General features: G+C 52.5%; 1 protein-coding gene across 1 annotated transcript in view; it reads left to right on the forward strand.

Moving 5' to 3' along the window:
- Window positions 1-20,411, forward strand: part of LOC132082405 (collagen alpha-1(I) chain-like) — an 85,019-nt gene that overhangs the window by 35,593 nt on the left and 29,015 nt on the right. Inside the window, exons 6-20 of the mRNA XM_059486667.1 lie at window positions 6,652-6,901; window positions 6,972-7,291; window positions 10,165-10,209; window positions 11,153-11,272; window positions 15,097-15,135; window positions 15,260-15,313; window positions 15,959-16,012; window positions 16,332-16,439; window positions 17,657-17,710; window positions 18,316-18,369; window positions 18,484-18,528; window positions 18,726-18,779; window positions 19,312-19,356; window positions 19,613-19,666; window positions 19,763-19,807. Of these exons, the coding sequence (XP_059342650.1) occupies window positions 6,652-6,901; window positions 6,972-7,291; window positions 10,165-10,209; window positions 11,153-11,272; window positions 15,097-15,135; window positions 15,260-15,313; window positions 15,959-16,012; window positions 16,332-16,439; window positions 17,657-17,710; window positions 18,316-18,369; window positions 18,484-18,528; window positions 18,726-18,779; window positions 19,312-19,356; window positions 19,613-19,666; window positions 19,763-19,807 (1,341 nt within the window). The remainder of the gene's footprint in view (window positions 1-6,651; window positions 6,902-6,971; window positions 7,292-10,164; window positions 10,210-11,152; window positions 11,273-15,096; window positions 15,136-15,259; window positions 15,314-15,958; window positions 16,013-16,331; window positions 16,440-17,656; window positions 17,711-18,315; window positions 18,370-18,483; window positions 18,529-18,725; window positions 18,780-19,311; window positions 19,357-19,612; window positions 19,667-19,762; window positions 19,808-20,411) is intronic.

Here is a 20,411-nt window from a genome sequence, read left to right on the forward strand (position 1 = left end):
AGAATGCTAAAAAGATAATAATGAAAACTCGTGACTCTTTCCAGAATCCTGACACAGCTTGGCTGTGACTGGCCATTAAGTCAAAACAACTCACAGCAGAATCCAATGAAACAATCACCTGTGGGTAAACAATCTCCAAACACATTCCAAAACAGCAAAACACAAGAAAAGCAAATCAAATAATTATTGTTTTCATTTTTCTCTAAAGCTTCTCAGCTTCCCAGGAAAAAATCCTGGGCAAAAAGATTTTTCAAAAATTATAACAGTAACAGGCCCTCCTCAGGACTGAGGAGCTTCCAAATCAACAGAAACTGCAAAAGACCCACCCAAACTCTCGAGTGGTTTGATCAGAAGCCATTCCCTGCTGTTGCTGTGAAGGATTGGCTCCCGCTGAGCATTCCCTGGATGCTTCCTGGGCCAGCAGAGGCAGTTCCTCAGTCCTGGAGCCAGCAATAAACAACAATAAACACGTGCTGAGGGCAGTGCTGGTCCTTGGGCAGTGATGTTTTCCCTCTTCTCTCTCTCCAACTCTCCAGGTGCCAAAGGAAACCAATGAAATCCAGGATTCGTCTACTCAGGTATGGCTCCTGCACTGTCCTTCCAGTGTCCCTATGCTGTCACCCCCAGGCTGGCTCTAATAGGCAACAAGGCAAACCCAAAATACCAAGGCAATGCCACTAATGATGATTTTGTGGCTGTTATTCTGGAGAATTTCTACTCTGTGTCAGCTGGGAAGGGCTGCAGCTCTCTGTGGGAGGGGTGGTTGTGCTTTGGGGGCCCTCCTTGGCGTGGTTCCTGGGATCTGGGGCTGGGAGAGGGATGGTTCTCCCCCTTTCCCACTGGAGCTCCTGGTGCTGAGCTCCTTGCTGGAGCTGCTGTCCCCCAGCTGGAGCCTGGAGCGTGTCCCCAGCTCTTGTGCATGTGCTGGGGACGTGAGGGAGTGCTCTGACTGAGGCTGGCCTTATGTTCCTGCTTTGTTTGGGGTTTTTAGCCAAGCTTTGTTGTTCAAGTCCACACAAACACATCCTGAGGGCGTCACAGACATCTTTTATGAAAAATCCTTTCCTTAGGATTTTTCCTCCTGAGAAGCTGGGAGGCCTCAGGAACAAAATGTAAGCAATGATTATCTGCTGCTGTGGAATGCAACAGGTGCATCTGGGATTGGTCTCGTGTGGTTGTTTCTAATTAATGGCCAATCACAGTCAGCTGGCTTGGACAGAGAGTCTGAGCCACAAACCTTTGTTATCATTCTTTCTTTCTCTATTCTTAGCTGGCCTTCTGATGAAATCCCTTCTTCTATTCTTTTAGTATAGTTTTAATGTAATATATATCATAAAATAATAAATCAGCCTTCAGAAACATGAAGTCAGATCCTCGTCTCTTCCCTCATCCTAAGACTCCTGTGAACACGGTTACACTGAGGGGAAAACCCAAATGCAGATTGAGATTTGTGTGTGTGTGAACAGTTGGAGTTCTTCATTCACCTCACCCTCCTGTTGCCTGTTTATTCTTTGGGGACAGTCTCTCTTCTCTCAGCTGGTTTCCACTGCCTGGCTACACCTGGATAATTCCAAACTGGAACTGTCCAAGTGGCCTTTGGCAGCTGGATCCATTCTTCTGCTCTGGGCTCAGCAGCTCAGGAGGATGTGCTGTGGGTTTGTACTGAACTGAGGTGGCAAAATCACCTTTCCTGGGCACTTCTGGAAGGTCATCTCCACTTATGGAAGGGCTCTGCCATCCTGCTGGATCCTCTCTGGGGTGTAATTCCCACCTGTGGGTTCTTCCAGAGCCTGGCAAGACATTGCCATAACAAGGAAAGGGGTGAAATTCATAGGTCCACAGGGGAAAATGAACAATATTCTGGATTTGGGCCAAGTTTATTTTTCAAGAACTTAATAAGGAGCAGAGATGCCTTGGAATCTTTGGCGTTGAGATTTATTAGGAATAAAAAAGGAGTTTGGGAGTAATGAGGAGCAGCCCAGCTCTGCTGCAGGCACAGGCCACAGCTCTGCTTTCTAGTTCCTTTGTTCATTTAGAAGTAAATTGGTACATTGGTGGATTCCTTAATTGTTAATTAGAGCTAAATAATTATGGAGGCTCAGGGTGATGGCAGAGGAAGATGTAATGGGGGGAGGCAATAGATGAGCTTGTCCCTGGCAGTGATACCTGAATTGCAGCCCACTCCTTTTGGCAGATTTTTTTGTGGAATAAATTTCCATTTCTGAGCAGTCTTTGGGATGTGTGTTGAGCCACTTCTGCTGCATTTTATTTTCTCTTAGACTGCCTGTCCTAAACGTGAGCAGGAGGGTTCCTGAACTGAATGGCTTTTCCAAGGCAGCTTCACCTGGGATCCTAAAGCCATTCACCAAACAGTCAAAGCTTAAATCCCACAGAGACAAAACTTCACAGGTTTAACTTTCTGGGCAGTCCAGACTAGTTGGGAAATGCCTTCTTGATTTTAAAAATGCTCTGAAAGCTCTGTGGAAATGCGTGGTTGGGTCGTGGCGCTTCTGTTCTCCCATGCTTGGGTTTGCCAGTGAACACAACTGGTGTGGGAATCACTCCTTCAGGCTCACTCAGTCCTAAAATTCCATCCTGCCTGTCCAGTCAGAGCAGCCTGGAGCCTGTGGAAGTCAGGACTTGCACATACTCCTTATTTATTATTTTAGTGTATTCCCTTCCTGATGCTCGGCTTTAAAACCCATCCCAAAAGGCCTAGGCTTGGCCTATCCTCAGTAACAAAGACAAGCCCTCATGGGGGAACTGTCCCTCCTCCACCTTCAGTTTCCCTGGATTCTGGGGCTGCTGCTTCCTTGGATAAGCTGGGATAACACCAAATATCCCTGTGGGGATGTGACTGGCAGCTGGAGCCCAGCTCTGTCTCCCTGCTCTCAGGCCTTATCTTGAGGTGTTGTTCCTGGTAGCTCTGATATCTCAGCCCCTGCAGAGCTCAGATATTGATGCAGGGTTCCCCCAGCCAGGGAATAATGTGCCCTGACTCCATGATTCAGAATGCTGAACAATTGCTTTATTAAGCTATTCTGTATTACACTAATGCTATATTAAATGACATACTAAAAAGATACTATACTGAAAAATACAAAAGAAAAAGAAAAGAAGAAAACATTAAAAAAAATCCCATGACTGTCTGAGGACACAGCTTTGACTCAACTGGCCAATCAATTCAAACAACCCTCACTGGTTTCCAATTAACAAATCGCTTTTGGTAAACAATCTCCATGACACATTCCACGTGTGCCAAACAACAGGCGCAGCAAACAGAGATAAGAATTGTTTTCTCTTCTTCTCTGATGTTTTCACTGCCTTCCCCAGGAAAAGTCCTTGGGAAGTTGTGCCTGTTGCTCTCTCAGAATCCAGTTTCTCCAATAGGATGAGTTCTGTGGGTAATTGATTGTCCCACAAACCCACTGTGGGATAAATGCAATGACAGGAACCCATTCAGCTGAACCCTAGAGGTTTTTAATCCCAAACCCAAGTGCTGTTCCACCCAACCCAAGCCCTCTGCACAATTCCAAACCTTTGCTGAGTTTATCCGGCTCAATCATGAAAATAAACGTTGCTTTGGGAAGAGAGGTGCTGTGAGGAGCCTCGGGTGGGAATTACTGATGAGAGCAGTAATTTGTGAGCTGGGGACAGCTTTTGTGCCCTTGCTGGCTTTTAGAACTTGTCACATGCCAGAAGTGTGGCAGCGAGGCTTTGGTTGATCATCAGATTTCCAGAAGATTCCCCGGGTGTTGTTCTTGCCACCAGTGTCTCGTGTCCTACTGCAGCTCCATGGCCCTGTCCCATCACTGAGGGCACAGCAGAGGGGCTGTGCTGAGCTCTAGGAAGGGCTTATCCCCTCCAGAGCCCTGGTGTGGCTGCTGCAGCTCCTCAGGTACAGCCAGCACCTGACCTGGGATCCCTTCCACCACAGCCCATGGCATTTCCTTGCACTTATTTCTCCTTTAAATCAGTCCAACATTGATTTTTGATTTTTTTTTCCTATATTCCAGCCCCTTCTAGAGGCTTGATGATATAAAGTGCTGAAAAAAAATAGTTTAAAATTGTCTATTTCTGATCTTGAGCTTGAGTGAATCACATTGTACCTTTGGCTGTTGTATGGAAAAGGTTTCTATTAACAAAACAATCTGTTTCCTGGGAGAAGACCCTGAGCTTTGAACTCTGTTTTACCCAGCCTGACCCAGCTGAAAATTAGGGCAGAGTGTTATGTTGGTTTTCTGGGCTGCTGAAAACAGGGATGCTCCAAGCTGGGCTTTAACCCCTTTGCCACTGAGGAGGTTTTGGAGCATGGCTCCAGCTGGAAAGCCCTCCAGATGTGCAGCAGCATTGATATCTTTGTCAATAAAACATTGTTATCTTTGTCAATAAAACACTCCTAGGCTCCTCAGGCAAGATACCAAGTTAGAAACCCTTTCCAAAACCGTGGCATTAATTGCATATCTGTGGTTGCTTTATTAATGAGCCCCATATCAGTTGTTCTGTTATTTTGCTTGGGCTCAGCTTGAGGGAAGAGGTCTGTAATTACTCAAAGCTTCCCATTTGCCTTTTTTATGCCTTTCTTTTTTTAAATTCCATATTGGCACAACAAAAAGCCTTTTCCCAGCCAGTCCCCTGGAGCTTCCCCAGCTCTCTGAGCCAAACTGAGAATTCAGTGCTCATCCTGGGGTTTTCATGCTTTTGGGGTGGAATTCTGGGGCTGGGATTGAGAAACCTCTGGAATGGGAAGTATTTCCTTGTCATTTGCTTATGTCATCTGGATTTTGTAAATGTGGACACAACTGGGGTTCCCCAGCTCTTCCCAGGTGGTTGCTGTGGTTGTGTCAGTGCCACGCGGCAGGTGACATTGGGGACCCAGCATGTGGCTGGGGCAGACACTCCTCCTGCCTTTATTTTCCTTCTTTAATCCAATTTTCTGCAAATCACAGACCCTGCCTTGCTTGCCACGTGCCAATTCCTTCTTTTTCCCGTCTGTTTTGTCACCCTTAAAGGCTGCTTTCAATCTGGGCTCCCTCCCCACCTCCCAGCTGGAATTTCTGGGAGTTCAGCCCCACATGCCTCACTCGACTCTCACGCTTTTGGACAGCTTCAGAGCTGTTCCCAATTTGTCCCTCTCAGCTGGTTCTCCTCTAAATTTGGCCACTTTGGAGGAGCAAGGATGGATTCTATTGATTTTGGCTTTTAGTTGTGTTTACAAAGCCAGTATAATTCAGCCTTGTGCTCACTAATTTCTCTTTAGAGCCCCATTTCCCCTGAGCTTGGGAGATGGGAAGTTTCCAGAGTGAACCTTTCCCATGTCAAGTGTTGAAGTTGAATTAAACTCCCTTTTTTCTTTACTGTCTGGGAATGCTGGGCTCCCACTGCCAGCTGCCAGGCCTGGATGTGGCTTCCCACTGGGGTTCCCAGGCTGGCACATCCTGTGGGGCTGCTCTGCACCAGCATCACCTTCTGGGAACCTGAGCACTTCAGCTCCTGCAGCTCCTCTCAGCTCGTGCTTAATTAGATTTGGGAATTCTCACCATGCATTTCTTCTCCTGCTGGTTGAGTTGCAAGATCTGAGCAACCTGGCCCATGGAAGGTGTCCTGTTGGGATCTCTAGCTGGTCAGAGTGACCCCAAGAAATGTTGAAAAGTCTCTTTTCTCAGCCCAGCACTTGAAGAAGGAGTCAGGGCTCTTCATTTCTCAGTCTCAAAGTTGTTTAGTGTTCCTTATCTATAAAATTCTTTCTCCTGTCCAGCCAAGGTCTGCTCAGCAGGACAGTTCCAGGCAAACTCTGCCTGCCCTGGGGTAGTGTTATGTCTTTACACTAAAAACTACGTGTACAATATTTACAATTACTTTCCAGTACCTATCACCTATGTTAGACAGTGAGCTTCTACTCTAAACCAATCTAAAAGTGCCAACATCACAGCAGAAGGTGGAGGCCAAGAAGAAGAAGGAGAAAGGCTGGGCACACCCAGATCCCTCCATCTTGCCCCCCTGAATCCCCATTCTAAAAGCGCCAAAACCTCTGGCTCACAGAAGTCACTATAAAACTTCTTGCCCAGAATGAGAGCCAGGTGAAGGGCTCAGCCCTTGGAATGTGGGGAGAAGGATGGGAAGGACTCTCCAGGTCCTCCCTCCCGGCCCTGCAAGGCAAGCGTGGGGCTGCATCTCCCTCTAGTGACTCCTCTCAGCTGCTTCCTCCAGCAGCTCCTCCAGCAGGAGCACTGGGCAGGGCTGGTGCCACCAGCTCCAGGCGTCACACACGGTCTTGGGATGTGCAGGAACAGCAGGTGTCCCTGGTGGAAGGTTTGCAGCTGGGTGCAGGGTCCTGCTCAATGAACTGTCCCAGAATTTGAGGGCTTCTGCCTGATGCTCACCAGCTGTGCCCTGCATTGTTCCCTCAGCAGCACTCCTGTGTCTGGGAAATGGGGAATTACAGAATCATTAAGGTTGGAAATGACCTCCAAGGCCATCGAGTCCAGCCTGTGACCAATCCTTGTCACCCAGAGCAGAGCACTCAGTATCACATCCACTCATTCCATGGACACTCCCAGGGCTGGTGATTCCACTGCCTCCCTGGGCAGGAAAAAGGGAAAAAAATAAGTGAACCCTTCAAACTTCATCTTTTCCCTTCTCCTTTTTCAGGACTCCAGGCTCACCAGTTCAGATTTGGCCCTGGGGCCACCTTGGCCATGGGAGGACACCCAGGGCACCCTCAACCTCCAGCCTGATGGGAGTGCCCTGGCTTCCCTCTCTGCTCACGAGATGCCATCAGCTGAGGAGGAGGATGAGGAGGAGGGCAGCCTTTCCATTGAGGATGAAGGCTTTGAGCTGCTGAACTCCACCTACAACAAAATCACCGGCCCCGGCAGGCCAGTGCTCAGGAGAAGCTCAGGTGAGTCCATGATTTTCCTCCTTTTCTCCATCACAATTCCTGGGAATCTGACGGTGCTTCCTCCACCCAGGAGCCTCCATCAAGCCCCCCCGAGCAGCCAAGAAGGAGCATGGCTCAGACCAGGAGGAGAACATCACCACGGAGAAGCTGTCTGGGGACGCGGGCACGCGGCGGCTCCTGCCCAGCAAACCCTTCCCCAAGGAGTCCCCTCCTGCTCTTCGGGGGGCTGCTCCCAAAGGAAACGTCCCCAAAGGTCCCCTCAGGGCAGGGGCAGGGCTGGGTGGCCCGGAGCCTCCTCTTGGAGTGGGACATCCTGGATTGGGGGTGGCACAGCAGGGCTGTGTGGTGAAACCGGGGCCACCGGGGCTGCCGGGACCGCCGGGGCTGCTGGTGAGTGCAGGGACAGGGAGGGGAAGGGGCTGCTGGCATGGGGACACTGCACAGGGAGGGCTTCCCCAGGGTGGAGGACTTCCACAGGGTGGGAAACATTCCACAGGGTGGGGAACCTTCTCCAGGATGGGGAATTTCTACAGGGTGGGGAACCTTCCCCAGAGTGGGAAACTTTCTCCAGGATGCAGAACCTTCCCCAGGGTGGGAAATCATCTCCAGCATGGGGAACCTTTTCCAGGATGGGGAACTTCTACAGGGTGGGAAATCTTCCTCAGGATGGAGAAACTTCTATAGGATGGGGAAATTTCCCCAGGGTGGGAAACTTTCTCCAGGGTGGGAAATGTTTTCCAGGACGGGAAACCTTCTCCAGAGTGGGAAACATTCCACAGGGTGGGAAACCTTCTCTAGGATGGAGAAACTTCCCCAGAGTGAGAAATATTCCCCAGGATGGGAAACCTTCCCCAGGATAGGAAACCTTCTCCAAGATGGAGAAACTTCCACCGGGTGGGAAATGTTCCCCAGAATGGGAAATGTTCCCCAGGATGGGGAAATGTTCCTCAGGATGGAGAAACTTCCCCAGGGTGGGGAACCTTTTCCAGGGTGGGAAACCTTCCCCAGGATGGGGAAACTTCCTCAGGATGGGAAACTTTTTCCAGGATGGGAAACCTTCTCCAGAATGGGAACCTTCTCCAAGATGGGAAACTTCCACAGGATGGGAAACTTTCTTCAGGATGGGGAACCTTCCTCAAAATGGGGAACCTTCCCCAGAATGGAGAAATTTCCCCAGAGTGGGAAACATTCCCCAGGATGGGAAATCTTCTCCAGGCTGGGAAATTCTCCAGGATGGGGAAACTTCTCCAGGGAGGGGAACCCTCCCCTTGAAGGCACAGTGGGGCTCTGCACTGACCTTTTGAAAAGGTTTTTAATATTCCTGGAGAAACTTCACTGGAGAGAAGATGATTGCCTTGTCCTCCTTGCTCTAGAGATGGTCCCAAATAATTTAATCTCACTGTGGGTTTTTATTTCCCACTGGTCCAGCCCAGAATTAGGCTGAGGGCTCAGAGGGGACCGAGCCATCTCCTGCAGTCCCCACACAAACCCTGCACCCACACATGGACCCAGCTGGCTTCGTTGGTTTGGGCTTCTGCACCCCCACATTGATGCTGGGTTTAAAGCAGAGCACTGAATTTATCTTGTAATAAGTTCTGACTGTTTTGCAAGTCATTCAGTGGGTGTAGAGGATGAAAAAAGGGAAATTTAGAAAAAAAAATGTAAATTTAGACTAGAGAAATGTTTAGAGGAGTCACGTCTTCATTGAGGATGAAAAAAAGGAAAATTATAAAAAAAAAGTTAAACTTGAAATAGAAAAAGCTTTAGAGGAGTCATGTCTTCATTGACGAGTAGCTGAAAAATGGTTTTAAATATTTTTCCATGTTTGTTTATCCTGCCAAAATTATTCCCCTCATTTGGTTCCATTTTCTCAACAATTTCTTTAGAAAATTTTATTTTATTTATAGAAAAATAGAAATAGGAAAAGCTTTAGAAGAGTCTTGTCTTCATTAAGGAGTAGCTGAAAAATGCCTTTAAATTTTTTTCCATGTTTGTTTATTCTGCCAAAATTATAATAGAAAATAGAAATAAAAAAAGCTTTAGAGGAGTCTTCTCTTCATTGAGGAGTGGCTGAAAAATGGCTTTAAATATTTTTCCATGTTTGTTTATCCTGCCAAAATTATTCCCCTCATTTGGTTTCATTTTCTTAGCAATTTCTTTAGAAAATTTTATTTTATTTCCCCATCAAAATGACCCTGGGCACCTTCTCTTCCCCTTTCCCTCCATCCCTGTAGAAGCTGAGGGGTCCTGCAGGGCCATTTCCATGGCTGGGCTTGAGGGACCTGGCACTAAATCCATCATCCCTGAGCCAGGCTTGGTTTAAATTTAGTCCTGCTAACTTCCCCCTCAAGCCATCTCTCTTGCCTGCAAAAATAGAAGAAAATGGCAAAAGGAACAGATGCTGGAGGCTGAAAAAAATCCCAGGAGCAGAGGAAACGTCACGAGGTGTGAGAGCCCTGCTGTCAGCCTGCAGGAGGGACCAGCCAGGGGAGCTGTGGCAGTGTTCACAGGGGTCTGAGGATGAGGATCTGACTCCATGTTTCTGAAGGCTTGATTTGTTATTTTATTATATATATATTGCATTAAAACTATACTAAAAAGAATAGAAGAAAGGATTTAATCAGAAGGCTAGTGTTGCAGACATCTTTTATGAAAAATCCTTTCCTTAGGATTTTTCCTCCTGAGAAGCTGGGAGGCCTCAGGAACAAAATGTAAACATTGATTATCTGCTGCTGTGGAATGCAACAGGTGCATCTGTGATTGGTTTCATGTGGTTGTTTGGAATTAATGGCCAATCACAGTCAGCTGGCTTGGACAGAGAGTCTGAGCCCCAAACCTTTGTTATCATTCTTTCCTATTCTATTCTTAGCCAGCCTTCTGAGGAAATCCTTTCTTCTATTCTTTTAGTGTAGTTTTAATATAATATATATCATAAAATAATAAATCAAGCCTTCTGAAACATGGAGTCAGATCCTCATCTCTTCCCTCATCCTCAGACCCCTGTGAACACGGTCACAGGCTAGCTAAGAATAGAATTCAGGGTGGCACAGTTCATCTGCTGGTGCCAGGAGACTCTTCCCACCCCACACTGGTTTTTGGGGTATTTCTTGGGGACTGGAAGCTGCTGGTTTGCTCTGAATAAGCCATTCCAGTCCCTGCTTCCCTGGGGCTGCGGGCCTGGTCACTTAGTGACTGTGGGATCTCCCTTTGGGGTCACTGTGGGATCTCCTTTGGGGTCTCAGCTCTGCTCCTTTGCCTTTCAGGGCTGTCCTGGCCGACGGGGACTGGTGGGACCCAAAGGAGACAAAGTGAGCACCCACAAAAACTGGGGGGTGTCCTGCGGGGGTGGAGGGTCTGGGGCAAACACCACCAATGGTTTGGGTCGGTTTGGGGTTTTTTCATCCAGAGGGCAGTGGGAGCTCCTGAACCTGTAGGGTGGTGGCCCTGTCTGTGGGTTTGGAAGAGGAAGGAGCTGGATTTAGTTGGTACTTTAAGCCCACATTCAGGATTAAGCCAGGCTTGAGTTGTGGGGTAATTTTGGGCACCACAATATAAAAAATGACATTGAGTTGTTGGAGAGGGTTCAGAGGAACAAGGGAAGGCTCTGGAGGGGCCCATGAGGAGCAGCTGAGGGCTCTGCGGTTGCTCAGCTGGAGCAGAGTGAGGGCAGAGCTCCCCGGGGCTGCAGCTCCTCCCGAGGGGCAGCTCCCATCTCTGCTCTGGGCCAGGGACAGGAGCCAGGGCACGGCTGGGGCTGGGCCAGGGCAGCTCAGGCTGAGCTCAGGGCAAGGCTCTGCCCCCAGAGGGTGCTGGCACTGCCCAGGCTGCCCAGGGAATGGGCACGGCCCCGAGGCTGCCAGAGCTCCAGGAGCCTTTGGGCAGCGCTGCCAGGGGTGCCCAGGGTGGGGCTGCTGGGGGGGCTGGGCAGGGACAGGGGCTGGATTTGATGATCTTTGGGGTCCCTCCCAGCTCAGGATATTTTCTGGTTCTGTGACTGAGCTGCCTGCACCAGCTGCTCTCTTCCCTTTGAGCTCTCAGTGGGAGATGGAGCAGCTCCAGCTCAGGTCACCTGGAGAGGGGACCCTGCTGTGTCCCACAGCCCAGCTCAGTCCATACCCATGGAGTCCTTGCAGGGACAATTTTCCTGCAGCCCCAGGCTGCCCTCCCTGCCCAGCTCAGCCCCTGACTCAATGTCCAGGGGCCCAAATCCCTGCTGGTTTTAAGGAGCTGCCTTTGTCCCTGTCCCTACAGGGCTACCCGGGGGCCATGGGCAAGACAGGCCCCCCAGGTGACCCTGGCCCTGCTGGCACCCCTGGTGTCCCAAGCATCGTCCTCTGGAGGAACTCCAGGGAGGACTGGCAGTCATTCATGGTGAGTTACAGCCACAGTGGGCAGTGCTGCACTCACAGCAGCTCCCTGCATCTCTGGGGTGGGATCTGGGATGGGATCTGGGATGGGATCTAAGATGGGATGGGATCTAAGATGGGATGGGATGGGATGGGATGGGATGGAATGGGATCTGGGATGGGATCTCAGATGGGATGGGATGGGATCTCAGATGGGATGAGATCTGGGATGGCATGACATGGCGTGAATTCCTCATTGTTGTATGGGAGGTGGGGGCAGAGGGGCCATGCCAAGGAGGGAGGTGCTGCTCACTGAGGGTGGCTCTGTGGGTGGAATGGGATCAGCATGTGCTCTGTCCCTTTGTCCCCTGTGAATCACCAGGACATCTGTGCTGGCCCTTGTCCCCTGGGCTCTGTGCTGTCCCCTGGCTCCGTGCTGGCCCTGTCCCCACAGAGCTGGCCCCGTGCCCATCTCAGGGGAGGGCAGTGTCTGCTGAGGGGACCCTGGGCTACCCCAAAGCCACCAGGGCCATTGTGTCTGTGTCCCTTTGTGTCTGTCCCCATTGTGTCTGTGCCCCTGTGACCCTGGCGGTGCCGCTGGCAGCAGCAGGAAAATGCAGAGCCCTGGGCTGGGATTTGCTTATCTCAGCTGAGATAAGGCTGGGCTGGAACTGCCTGCTCTGGGGATGGGGCTGGCAGCGCCCACAGCTCTGTGGTTTGGGGTGCTGCTATTCCCAAGGATCAGATCCCTGTGGTTTGGGGCCATGCTGTTCCCATGGAGCAAATCCCTGTGGTTTGGGGAGCAAGGAGCCGATCCCTGTGGTTTGGGGAGGATGGAGCAGATCCCTGTGGTTTGGGGCAGTTCTGTTCCCATGAAGCAGATCCCTGTGGTTTGGGGTGCTGCCCCCAAGGAGTAGATTTCTGTGGTTTGGGGTGATGCTGCTCCCATAGAGCAGATCCCTGTGGTTTGGCCCCCTGGAGCAGATCCCTGTGGTTTGGTGTTGGTGCTGTTCCCATGGAGCAGATCCCTGTGGTTTGGGGGATTTGGGGTACCCTGGGGTTTGTGTTGGCTCAGCCCGTGGGAAGGCAGGGCAGGGGAGGTGCCCCTGAGGCTCAGGGACACTGCAGGAGGATGTGTTGGGACAACAGGGGCTGTGGTGGCTGTCCCAGAGCAGCTGTGTCTGCTGTGCTGCTCCCAGCCTCTCCCACTCCCTTTGTTGTGACCAGGAATGAAGGAAAAGCAGCTCAAGGCCACCGTGGTCCCAGCCCTGTGCTGTGTTTGTGTTCCCCGTGTGCTGACAGATGTGGGCTTTGCCAAGAAGTTATCTCAATGTGGCTGGAGGGCAGGAACTGCTGCTGGCTGGTTCTGGAGCTGGCTCAGCAGCCCCAGAACCCTGGGCAGGAGAGCTGGGGCTCCCACAGCTGTTGGAGAGCTCAGTCTGCTGCACCAGACTGCTTTGGTTTGGTGCTTTAGAAATAGGAGCTCAGGCTGGGCAGTGGGAACCTCGGGGGGAAAGAGAAAACTGATCGTTGAGAAAAAGAGGGAATTGTTAAAGATGTGCTGCTACTGCAGGGCTGGCATCTGCCATGGTGGGGGTGGCACAGGGTGGGGATGGCCATGGGGTGACTGCAGAGGGTGGCACAGGATAGACATGGGTTGACTGCAGAGATGGCACAGGATGGCCATGGGGTGGCTGCAGAGGGTGGCACAGGTGGGGATGGCCATGGGGTGAGTGCAGAGGGTGGCACAGGTGGGGATGGCCATGGGGTGAGTGCAGAGGGTGGCACAGGTGGGGATGGCCATGGGGTGAGTGCAGAGGGTGGCACAGGGTGAGGATGGCCATGGGGTGATTGTAGGGGGTGGCACAGGGTGAGGATGGCCATGGGGTGAGTGCAGAGGGTGGCACAGGTGGGGATGGCCATGGGGTGAGTGCAGAGGGTGGCACAGGTGGGGATGGCCATGGGGTGAGTGCAGAGGGTGGCACAGGTGGGGATGGCCATGGGGTGATTGTAGGGGGTGGCACAGGGTGAGGATGGCCATGGGGTGAGTGCAGAGGGTGGCACAGGTGGGGATGGCCATGGGGTGATTGTAGGGGGTGGCACAGGGTGGCCATGGAGTGACTGCAGAGTGTGACACAGCTTGGGGATGGCCATGGGGTGAGTGCAGAGAGTGGCACAGGATGAGGATGGCCGTGGGGTGACTGCAGAGGGTGGCACAGGGTGGGGATGGGGTGAGTGCAGAGGGTGGCACAGGATGGGGATGGGGATGGGGTGACAGCAGAGAGTGGCACAGGTGGGCATCTTAAGCTGCCCTGCCAGTCCTGAGCTGCTCCCCCAGGGCTGCTGAAGGGTTTCTCTGCCCTGAAGTTTCCCCTGCCCTGCTCCCAGGCTGGAGTTCTCCAGATCCCCGTGGCTGCTGCTCCCCTCCTCCCCTCCCCTTGTGCTGTTTCCCCCTCGCAGAGCTGCAGCAGCAGCAGCAGAGCTCTGACAATCCTCTCTAGAATTGCAGAGCCCATTTACTGCTCTGCCCCTCCCTGGCATCTGCTGCTCTGAAACCCGAGTCTCACGTGGGATTTTGTCTCCCCTCTTTGTCAAAGGTTGGATGAAATCATATCCTGTCCTGAGTTTGCTGATTCCTGAGACAAGGCAAAAGCCTTGGTCATGCTCCAACCTCCTCCTGAGAGTTTTTAGGAGTGGAGTTTGAGGGAAATGAGAACTTGGCAGGACAGGAGGAACATGGTCCTGCCAGGGGCTGCACCCCTTCACCCAGGGAAATCAATTTGGGGTCAGCCTGGAAGGAGCAGGGATGCCCCCCATCATCTGCTCACTGCCAGGAATATTTCCAGCTGTTCAAAGCTCTGTGGTTATTTCCCTTCATGAGCTCCTTGGCTTTTCCCCTCTCTCCCCACTGCCAGTGGGAGACAGATCCTGGGGCAGGGGACAGGAGAGGTTTCCCAGTGCTCTCAAGGTTGAAATTAGAGAGAACAGAGGAATGCTGCCCCTCCAGCTTCCTGGCATTGGGATGATGGATAAACAAAGGGATTTTTAGCCATTGATGTGAGCCAGGATTTGGAGGAACTGCCTGGAACTGCAGGTCTGGGGTCACCATGGGAAGGAGGAGGAGAAGGAAAGATGGGTTTTGCCTCCCTGTGCTGCTGGTAGCTGGAGATGGGCATTTTATTTCCTGGACACCTCCCAAAGTTTGGGAAAACCTGGCTTGGAAGTGTGCAGAGAGGAGGCTGCACCAGGTGCTCTCCGGACCTTTTTGCTGGTTTGGAAATGGGATGGGATTACCTGGTTGGGATGGGATTAACCCACCCTGGGCCTTTCAGGTGCCTTTCCCCCTCTCTGTGGTCATGTGCTCTTTGGAAAATTTGGAAGTGCATCCAGGATTTGGCTGCTGGGAGCAGCAAGAGGAGAAAACCTTCTTGGGATCTGCTCCTCTGGGTTTTCCGGAGGCTGGAGGAGATTCCCCACCTGGAGTAACCTGCAGGGTCAAACCAGCTCATTTAATCTAAAACCTGGCAGTCCCTGTGCTGATCACCACCACATTTCTGAGCTTTCCATATCCCAAACATTTCTGGTGCACCCATGGAGGAGCTGAATTTCACCAGACCCAGGAGAAGTGAGCTCTCTGCCTCATTTTCTGCTGAAGTAATTCCTTATTCCCTCAGCTTGTCCTTCCTCCCATGCCTCGCATGCACAGAGTCTGAAATAAATAAATTAATTAAAGGAGTTGTTCATTGCTGCAGCTTCCCAAGACAAGAAGAGCATCCTTAAAGCCAGCAAAAAGGGATTTGGGATTATTTAGTTTTTGCTTTTTGCTTTTTCCCCCTTATTTTCTTCCAGCAATCATCATTTTACCAACTCCTGCACGCGGGCTGGCCGGTGAGTGCTGCTTTGGTCTCTTTGTTTGGAATTTTCCTTGTTGGCCGCTGAGTTCTCCTTGCTCGAAACACTTGATGGGTTTTAATAATGTTTTTTTTTGTTTGTTTGTTTTTTTTTAATCCAGAGAAAACCTGGAGCTCCTGGGCCACCAGGCCATCCTGGGAAAACAGGAGCACCTGTAAGTACAAAAGCCCTGCTGTCCCTTTGGTGGCCTTGCTGCCACCCTGGCTGCCCTGGGGACACTTTCAGGGTGGGTGTCCCCAAGCACTCAGGCTGTAATTAGGGGATTTGGGGTTGGGTTTCAAAGCAGCCTAATGGATTTGTTGTCTAATTCCCCCTGAAACCCAGGATGTTTGATATCCAACTCCCAGGTTGGATATCCCAGCTCTGCCAGCTGAGCAGGGCTGGCTGCTTTTCCTGGGGCATCAGCTTCCAGCCCTTGTTTTTGGGGAAGGGACCACGTGGATCCTTCCCAGAGGCACAAAAACAAGGCAGGGAAGGGCTGGGGTGGGATTTGTGTGGGGGGTTTCAGCCCCATGCTCACTGCCCTGGCATTGCTGGGTGATGATTCCTCCCTAAAGGCAAAGGAAAAGGGCAAAATTCCCTGTCCTGAATCCCATCAGGAGCCAAAGCAGTGTAGAAATGGATCTGCTGCTGGCCCCAAACCTGCCCTGGGCATGGTGGGGGGTGCCAGGGATGTGAATTCTCCCACTGTGCCTTTCCCAGGGTCCCCTCTGGGCATTGCTGCTTGTCCTGCCAGCCCCCTCAGGGCTCGGGGCAGGCTGGGGGGACACTGGGGGACCCAGTCCCTGTTTGTGCACAGGGACCCTGCGGAGCACCGGGAGAGCCGGGGGACAAAGGCCAGCGGGGGTACCCGGTGAGTGAGGGCTCGGGGACACCTGGGACAGGCCCAGGGTGCCCTCAGGGCTGCCTGGCACCCTCAGCACCCCTGCCCCTCTTGGGCAGGGTGAGGGAGGGTCGGGATGGGCCTGGGGACAGTTTGGGAATGCTGTGCCTGCTCTGGAGTGGTGGGATCGATGTCCTGGTGTCCTCCCTGCTGTGCCAGACAGGGGTGGCTCTGCTCAAAGTCATTCTCCTGCTGCCCCAGCTCCAGAGCCAGGCAGAGCTCAGGGTTTCCTTTATTGCTTTCATAATGTGGATATTTTAATTTTCCATGCTTGGATTTCTCTCCCCAGGGGGAGCCTGGGCTGCAGGGCTTGCCAGGACGTGTGGGATACCCTGGCTCTGATGGCTTCCCTGGCTTGGATGGCAAACCTGGGCCCTGGGGGCTGCCAGGGGAGCAGGTGAGCCATGGGCAGGCAGGGCCAGGGGGCCTCAGGATCAGGGAGAGCTGGAGCTCCAAACCCTGGGCTGGAAACAGGGGCTTCCTAAAGCTGCTCTTCCTTCTCTTGCCTCCTTTAGGATCCTCCTCAGCCCCCAAACCAGGCAGGCCTGGATTAGTGCCTCGAGGTTTGGGTTTGCCAGGAATAAAAGGGTTGTGGGGCATCCCACATGGGCATTGAGGGCTGGGATATCCAGAGCTGTGGTAGGGCTGGGCTGCTGCACCTGGAGCTCCTTGAGGGAAATAACTGCACATCCTGGAATGGCTTGGGTGGAAAGGGACTTTAAAAATCATCTCATTGCACCCCATGCCATTGCCAGAGACACCTTCCACTAGACCAGGGTGCTCTGAGCCCTTGAGGGCTCAAAACTGGGAGGGTGACCAGGAAATGAGAGTAATTCCAGAATGCCTGGAGAGTGTCCAATCCAGGATTCTGGTTCCTTGTTCCCTGCCCTTGTCCAGACCCCTGGGGAACACAGGCAATGCCCCTGGGCTTGGGATTAAACCCTCAGGGGGTTTAGAGGCCAGGGACTGCAGGGTGCTGCAAAGTTTGGGGCTCTCATCTGTTGTATTTGCAGGGATGCCGATATGAAGGCAGGAATGATGAATCTGACTCCATGTTCTCACAGGACTAATTTATTACTTTATTATACTATATTATATTAAAGAATGCTAAACAAAATTATACTAAAGAATACAGAAATGATACTTACAGAAGGCTGGAAGGAATGATGAATCTGACTCCATATTCTCAGAAGGCTAATTTATTACTATATGATATGATGATACGATATGATACTACACTAAAGAATACAGAAAGGATACTTACTGAACGCTAAAAAGATAATAATGAAAACTCGTGACTCTCTCCAGAGTCCTGACACAGCTTGGCCCTGATTGGCCAAAGAGTGAAAACAACTCCCAGCAGAATGCAATGGAACAATCACCTGTGGGTGAACAATCTCCAAACACATTCCACATGAGCACAACACAGGAGAAGCAAATGAGATCAGAATTGTTTTCCTTTTCTCTGAGGCTTCCCAGCTTCCCAGGAGAGAAACCCTGGGTAAAGGGATTTTTCCAGAGACTGTGAATGCCACACTCAGCAGGGTGGGGAGCAGGGTGGGCACTGGTGGCAGCCCCTCAGTGCCTGCCCTGCTCCTTCCTCCCTCTCCCCAGGGCCTCCAGGGCTTCCAGGGTGACCGAGGGCTGGCAGGGGACAAGGGAGAAGAGGTGAGTTGGCTCTGGCTGTCACTGCCGTGGGCACCATGAGGTGCCAGCCCCAGCCGTGCCAAACCCAGCTCCTTCTATACTGGTTCCACTGGGAGCAGCACTGCTCCTGCAGCTCCTCCCCAGGCTCACCCAGGGCTTTGGCAGCCAGGATGGAAAATGTCCATAAAACAGAGAATGCTGCTGGCTTGTCACCCTTTAATTTTTTAATTTTTCCATCAATTAGTCCTCTTCAGGCCAGCATTTTTAGAGCTGCCCAGGAGATTTTTAGGCTCCTCCAAGGTCTGATCATCCTGGCAGGTTTGAGACTTAATTACTTCTTTTTGCAGCAGCAATCCCATGTGGGTTATCAGACCCCTGTTTTGGGCCACACTTTGTGCCTTGCTGCCTGTGCCAGCCCTGTGCCACTGCTGTGGGTGACACAGGAGCTGCAGGGAGGTGACACCATGCTGGGCACCAGCAGCCAGGCTTTGCCCCATGTAGCCCAACCTTGAGGGTTCCCATCCTTGTGTCCCACCCTGATTGTGTCCTTTGAGGCACAGCAGCCTCGTGGTGTGGCTCCAGTTGAGGCTCACCCTTGTTCCCATTTCATCCCTGTTCCATTTCAGGGTTTCTTGGGAGACCCTGGACCAGCTGGGGACAAAGGAGAGAAGGGAGTGAAGGTGAGGGTGGCTGTCCCTGCCCCTCACAGCCCTGCCAGGGTGGGCAGGGCTCTCTCCTTCCCTGCCCCAGCTCCTGCTCTCCTCTATCACTCAAGCTGTTCTTGGCTTTTCCAGGGGGTGAAGGGAGAGAATGGGCTGCCAGGTCCTGCAGGGCTCCAGGTGAGTCACTGGGGAGCTGGAGGTGTCCACACCCTTCCCTCCATCCCCTTTTCTAGCCCCTGTCCCTCTCTGTGATGTCCCCAAGCTCCAGCCCACACTCTCCTGCCTTTCACAAAGCCCTGGTGGTCTCTGTGGTGTCCCTGCAAAGGCAGTGTCACCTCAGGGTGCTGACACCTCACTCCTGGCTTCTCTCCCAGGGGCTGGCAGGGCTGAAGGGTGCCATGGGCTTGCAGGGCCCTGCAGGGCCAGAGGTGAGTGCTCTTCCCTTCTCTGTGCCACCCAAAGGGCTGCAGGAGCTGAGGATTCCCACTGGGAAGAGGGGTCTGAGCAGGGATTTGCATCCAAGCACTTTGGGGCATTTCCTCCAGCATTTCCCATCCCTGTTCTGGCTGGGAATGAGGAGAAATGAGGAGAAATGAAGAGAAATGAGCTTTTCCAGAGCACACTGGGATTTATTTTAGGTGGCCACCTCCAGCTGAGATGAGTCCCAAGCTGGCAGCTCCTGGTTTTTCCAGGCTCTCTCAGCAGATGGACAGCTCAGGGCTCCCACATAACTGGGACATCCTGTCCAGAAAAGGAATTTGAAAGGAAAACTGAAGCGGTTTGGCGGTGAATGGATGGATTCTCCAACAGGAAAGGGAGCTGGGGTTGGTCAGCAAATGTCCAAGGGGGCATCAAGCAGCTGATGTGAAGGAATGTGAGAATGATGTGAAGAAAAAGGGGGCTTTGGGCTGAAGGAGAGAATCAAAGTGAAAAATGGCATTTTTCTCTCTCCTGCTGCAGGGAGAAGGTGGTTCAGTGGGTGCTCCAGGCCCTGCTGGTCCCATGGTGAGTCTCAGGGCTTGATACAGATGGAGTTTCAGGCAGCAGAGCTGCTGTGCCCAGAGTGGCACTGTGTTCCTCCCTTGTTCTAATCTACGCCTAAAAATGCTGCATTTGGTTAAAACCATCCCTGCTAGCGGGGGGAGGATTCCAGAAGGGCCCAGGGTGTTGAAGCTCACCAGTAACCCCCCCCAGCATCCTTGGGATGCTCAGGAGCCCCTGTCCCACCTCCCCTGAGGGCTGAGCAGGTCTTGCCTTGCAGGGAGAGCCTGGCCAGCCGGGACCCGTGGGGTGCAGAGGCATCAATGGCTCTCAGGTGGGTGTGCCCCAGTGCCCACCCTTTGTTCTTTGGGGTTTTGGGGTTGCTGCTTTCACCCCACCCCTGCCCTGCTCTGCTCTGCTCTCTCCACAGGGGGAATTGGGCCCTCCTGGGATGGCCGGGCCCCGCGGCCCCAAGGTAGGGGATCCCTGGGGTGGGGGTCTGGGAATGGGGTGGGATGGGATGGGGATGGGATCCATGGGATGGGATGGGGATGGGATGGGATGGGGTGGGATGGGGATGGGAAGGGGATGGGATGCGATGGGTTGCGATGTGATGGGATCCATGGGATGGGATGAGAGGGGATGGGATCCATGGGATGGGATGAGATGGGATCCATGGGATGGGATGGGATGGGATGGGATGGATCCATGGGATGGGATGGGATGGGATGGGATCCATGGGATGGGATGGGATGGGATGGGATGGGATGGGATGGGATGGGATGGGATGGGATGGGATGGGGTGGGATAGGGTGGGATGGGGTGGGATGCGATGGGTTGTGATGCAATGGGATCCATGGGATGGGATGAGAGGGGATGGGATCCATGGGATGGGATGAGATGGGATCCATGGGATGGGATGGGGTGGGATGGGGTATCCCAGGATGGGGTGTCCCATGGTGGGTGTCCTGGGATGGGTGTCTCGGGGTGGGATGGGGTGGAGTGTCCAGGAATGGGGTGTCCTGGGGATGGGGTGTCCCAGGATGGGGTGTCCTTGGTGGGTTTCTTGGAATGGGGTG

Source organism: Ammospiza nelsoni, chromosome 20 (assembly GCF_027579445.1).
Source record: "Ammospiza nelsoni isolate bAmmNel1 chromosome 20, bAmmNel1.pri, whole genome shotgun sequence".
Lineage (NCBI taxonomy): Eukaryota > Metazoa > Chordata > Aves > Passeriformes > Passerellidae > Ammospiza > Ammospiza nelsoni.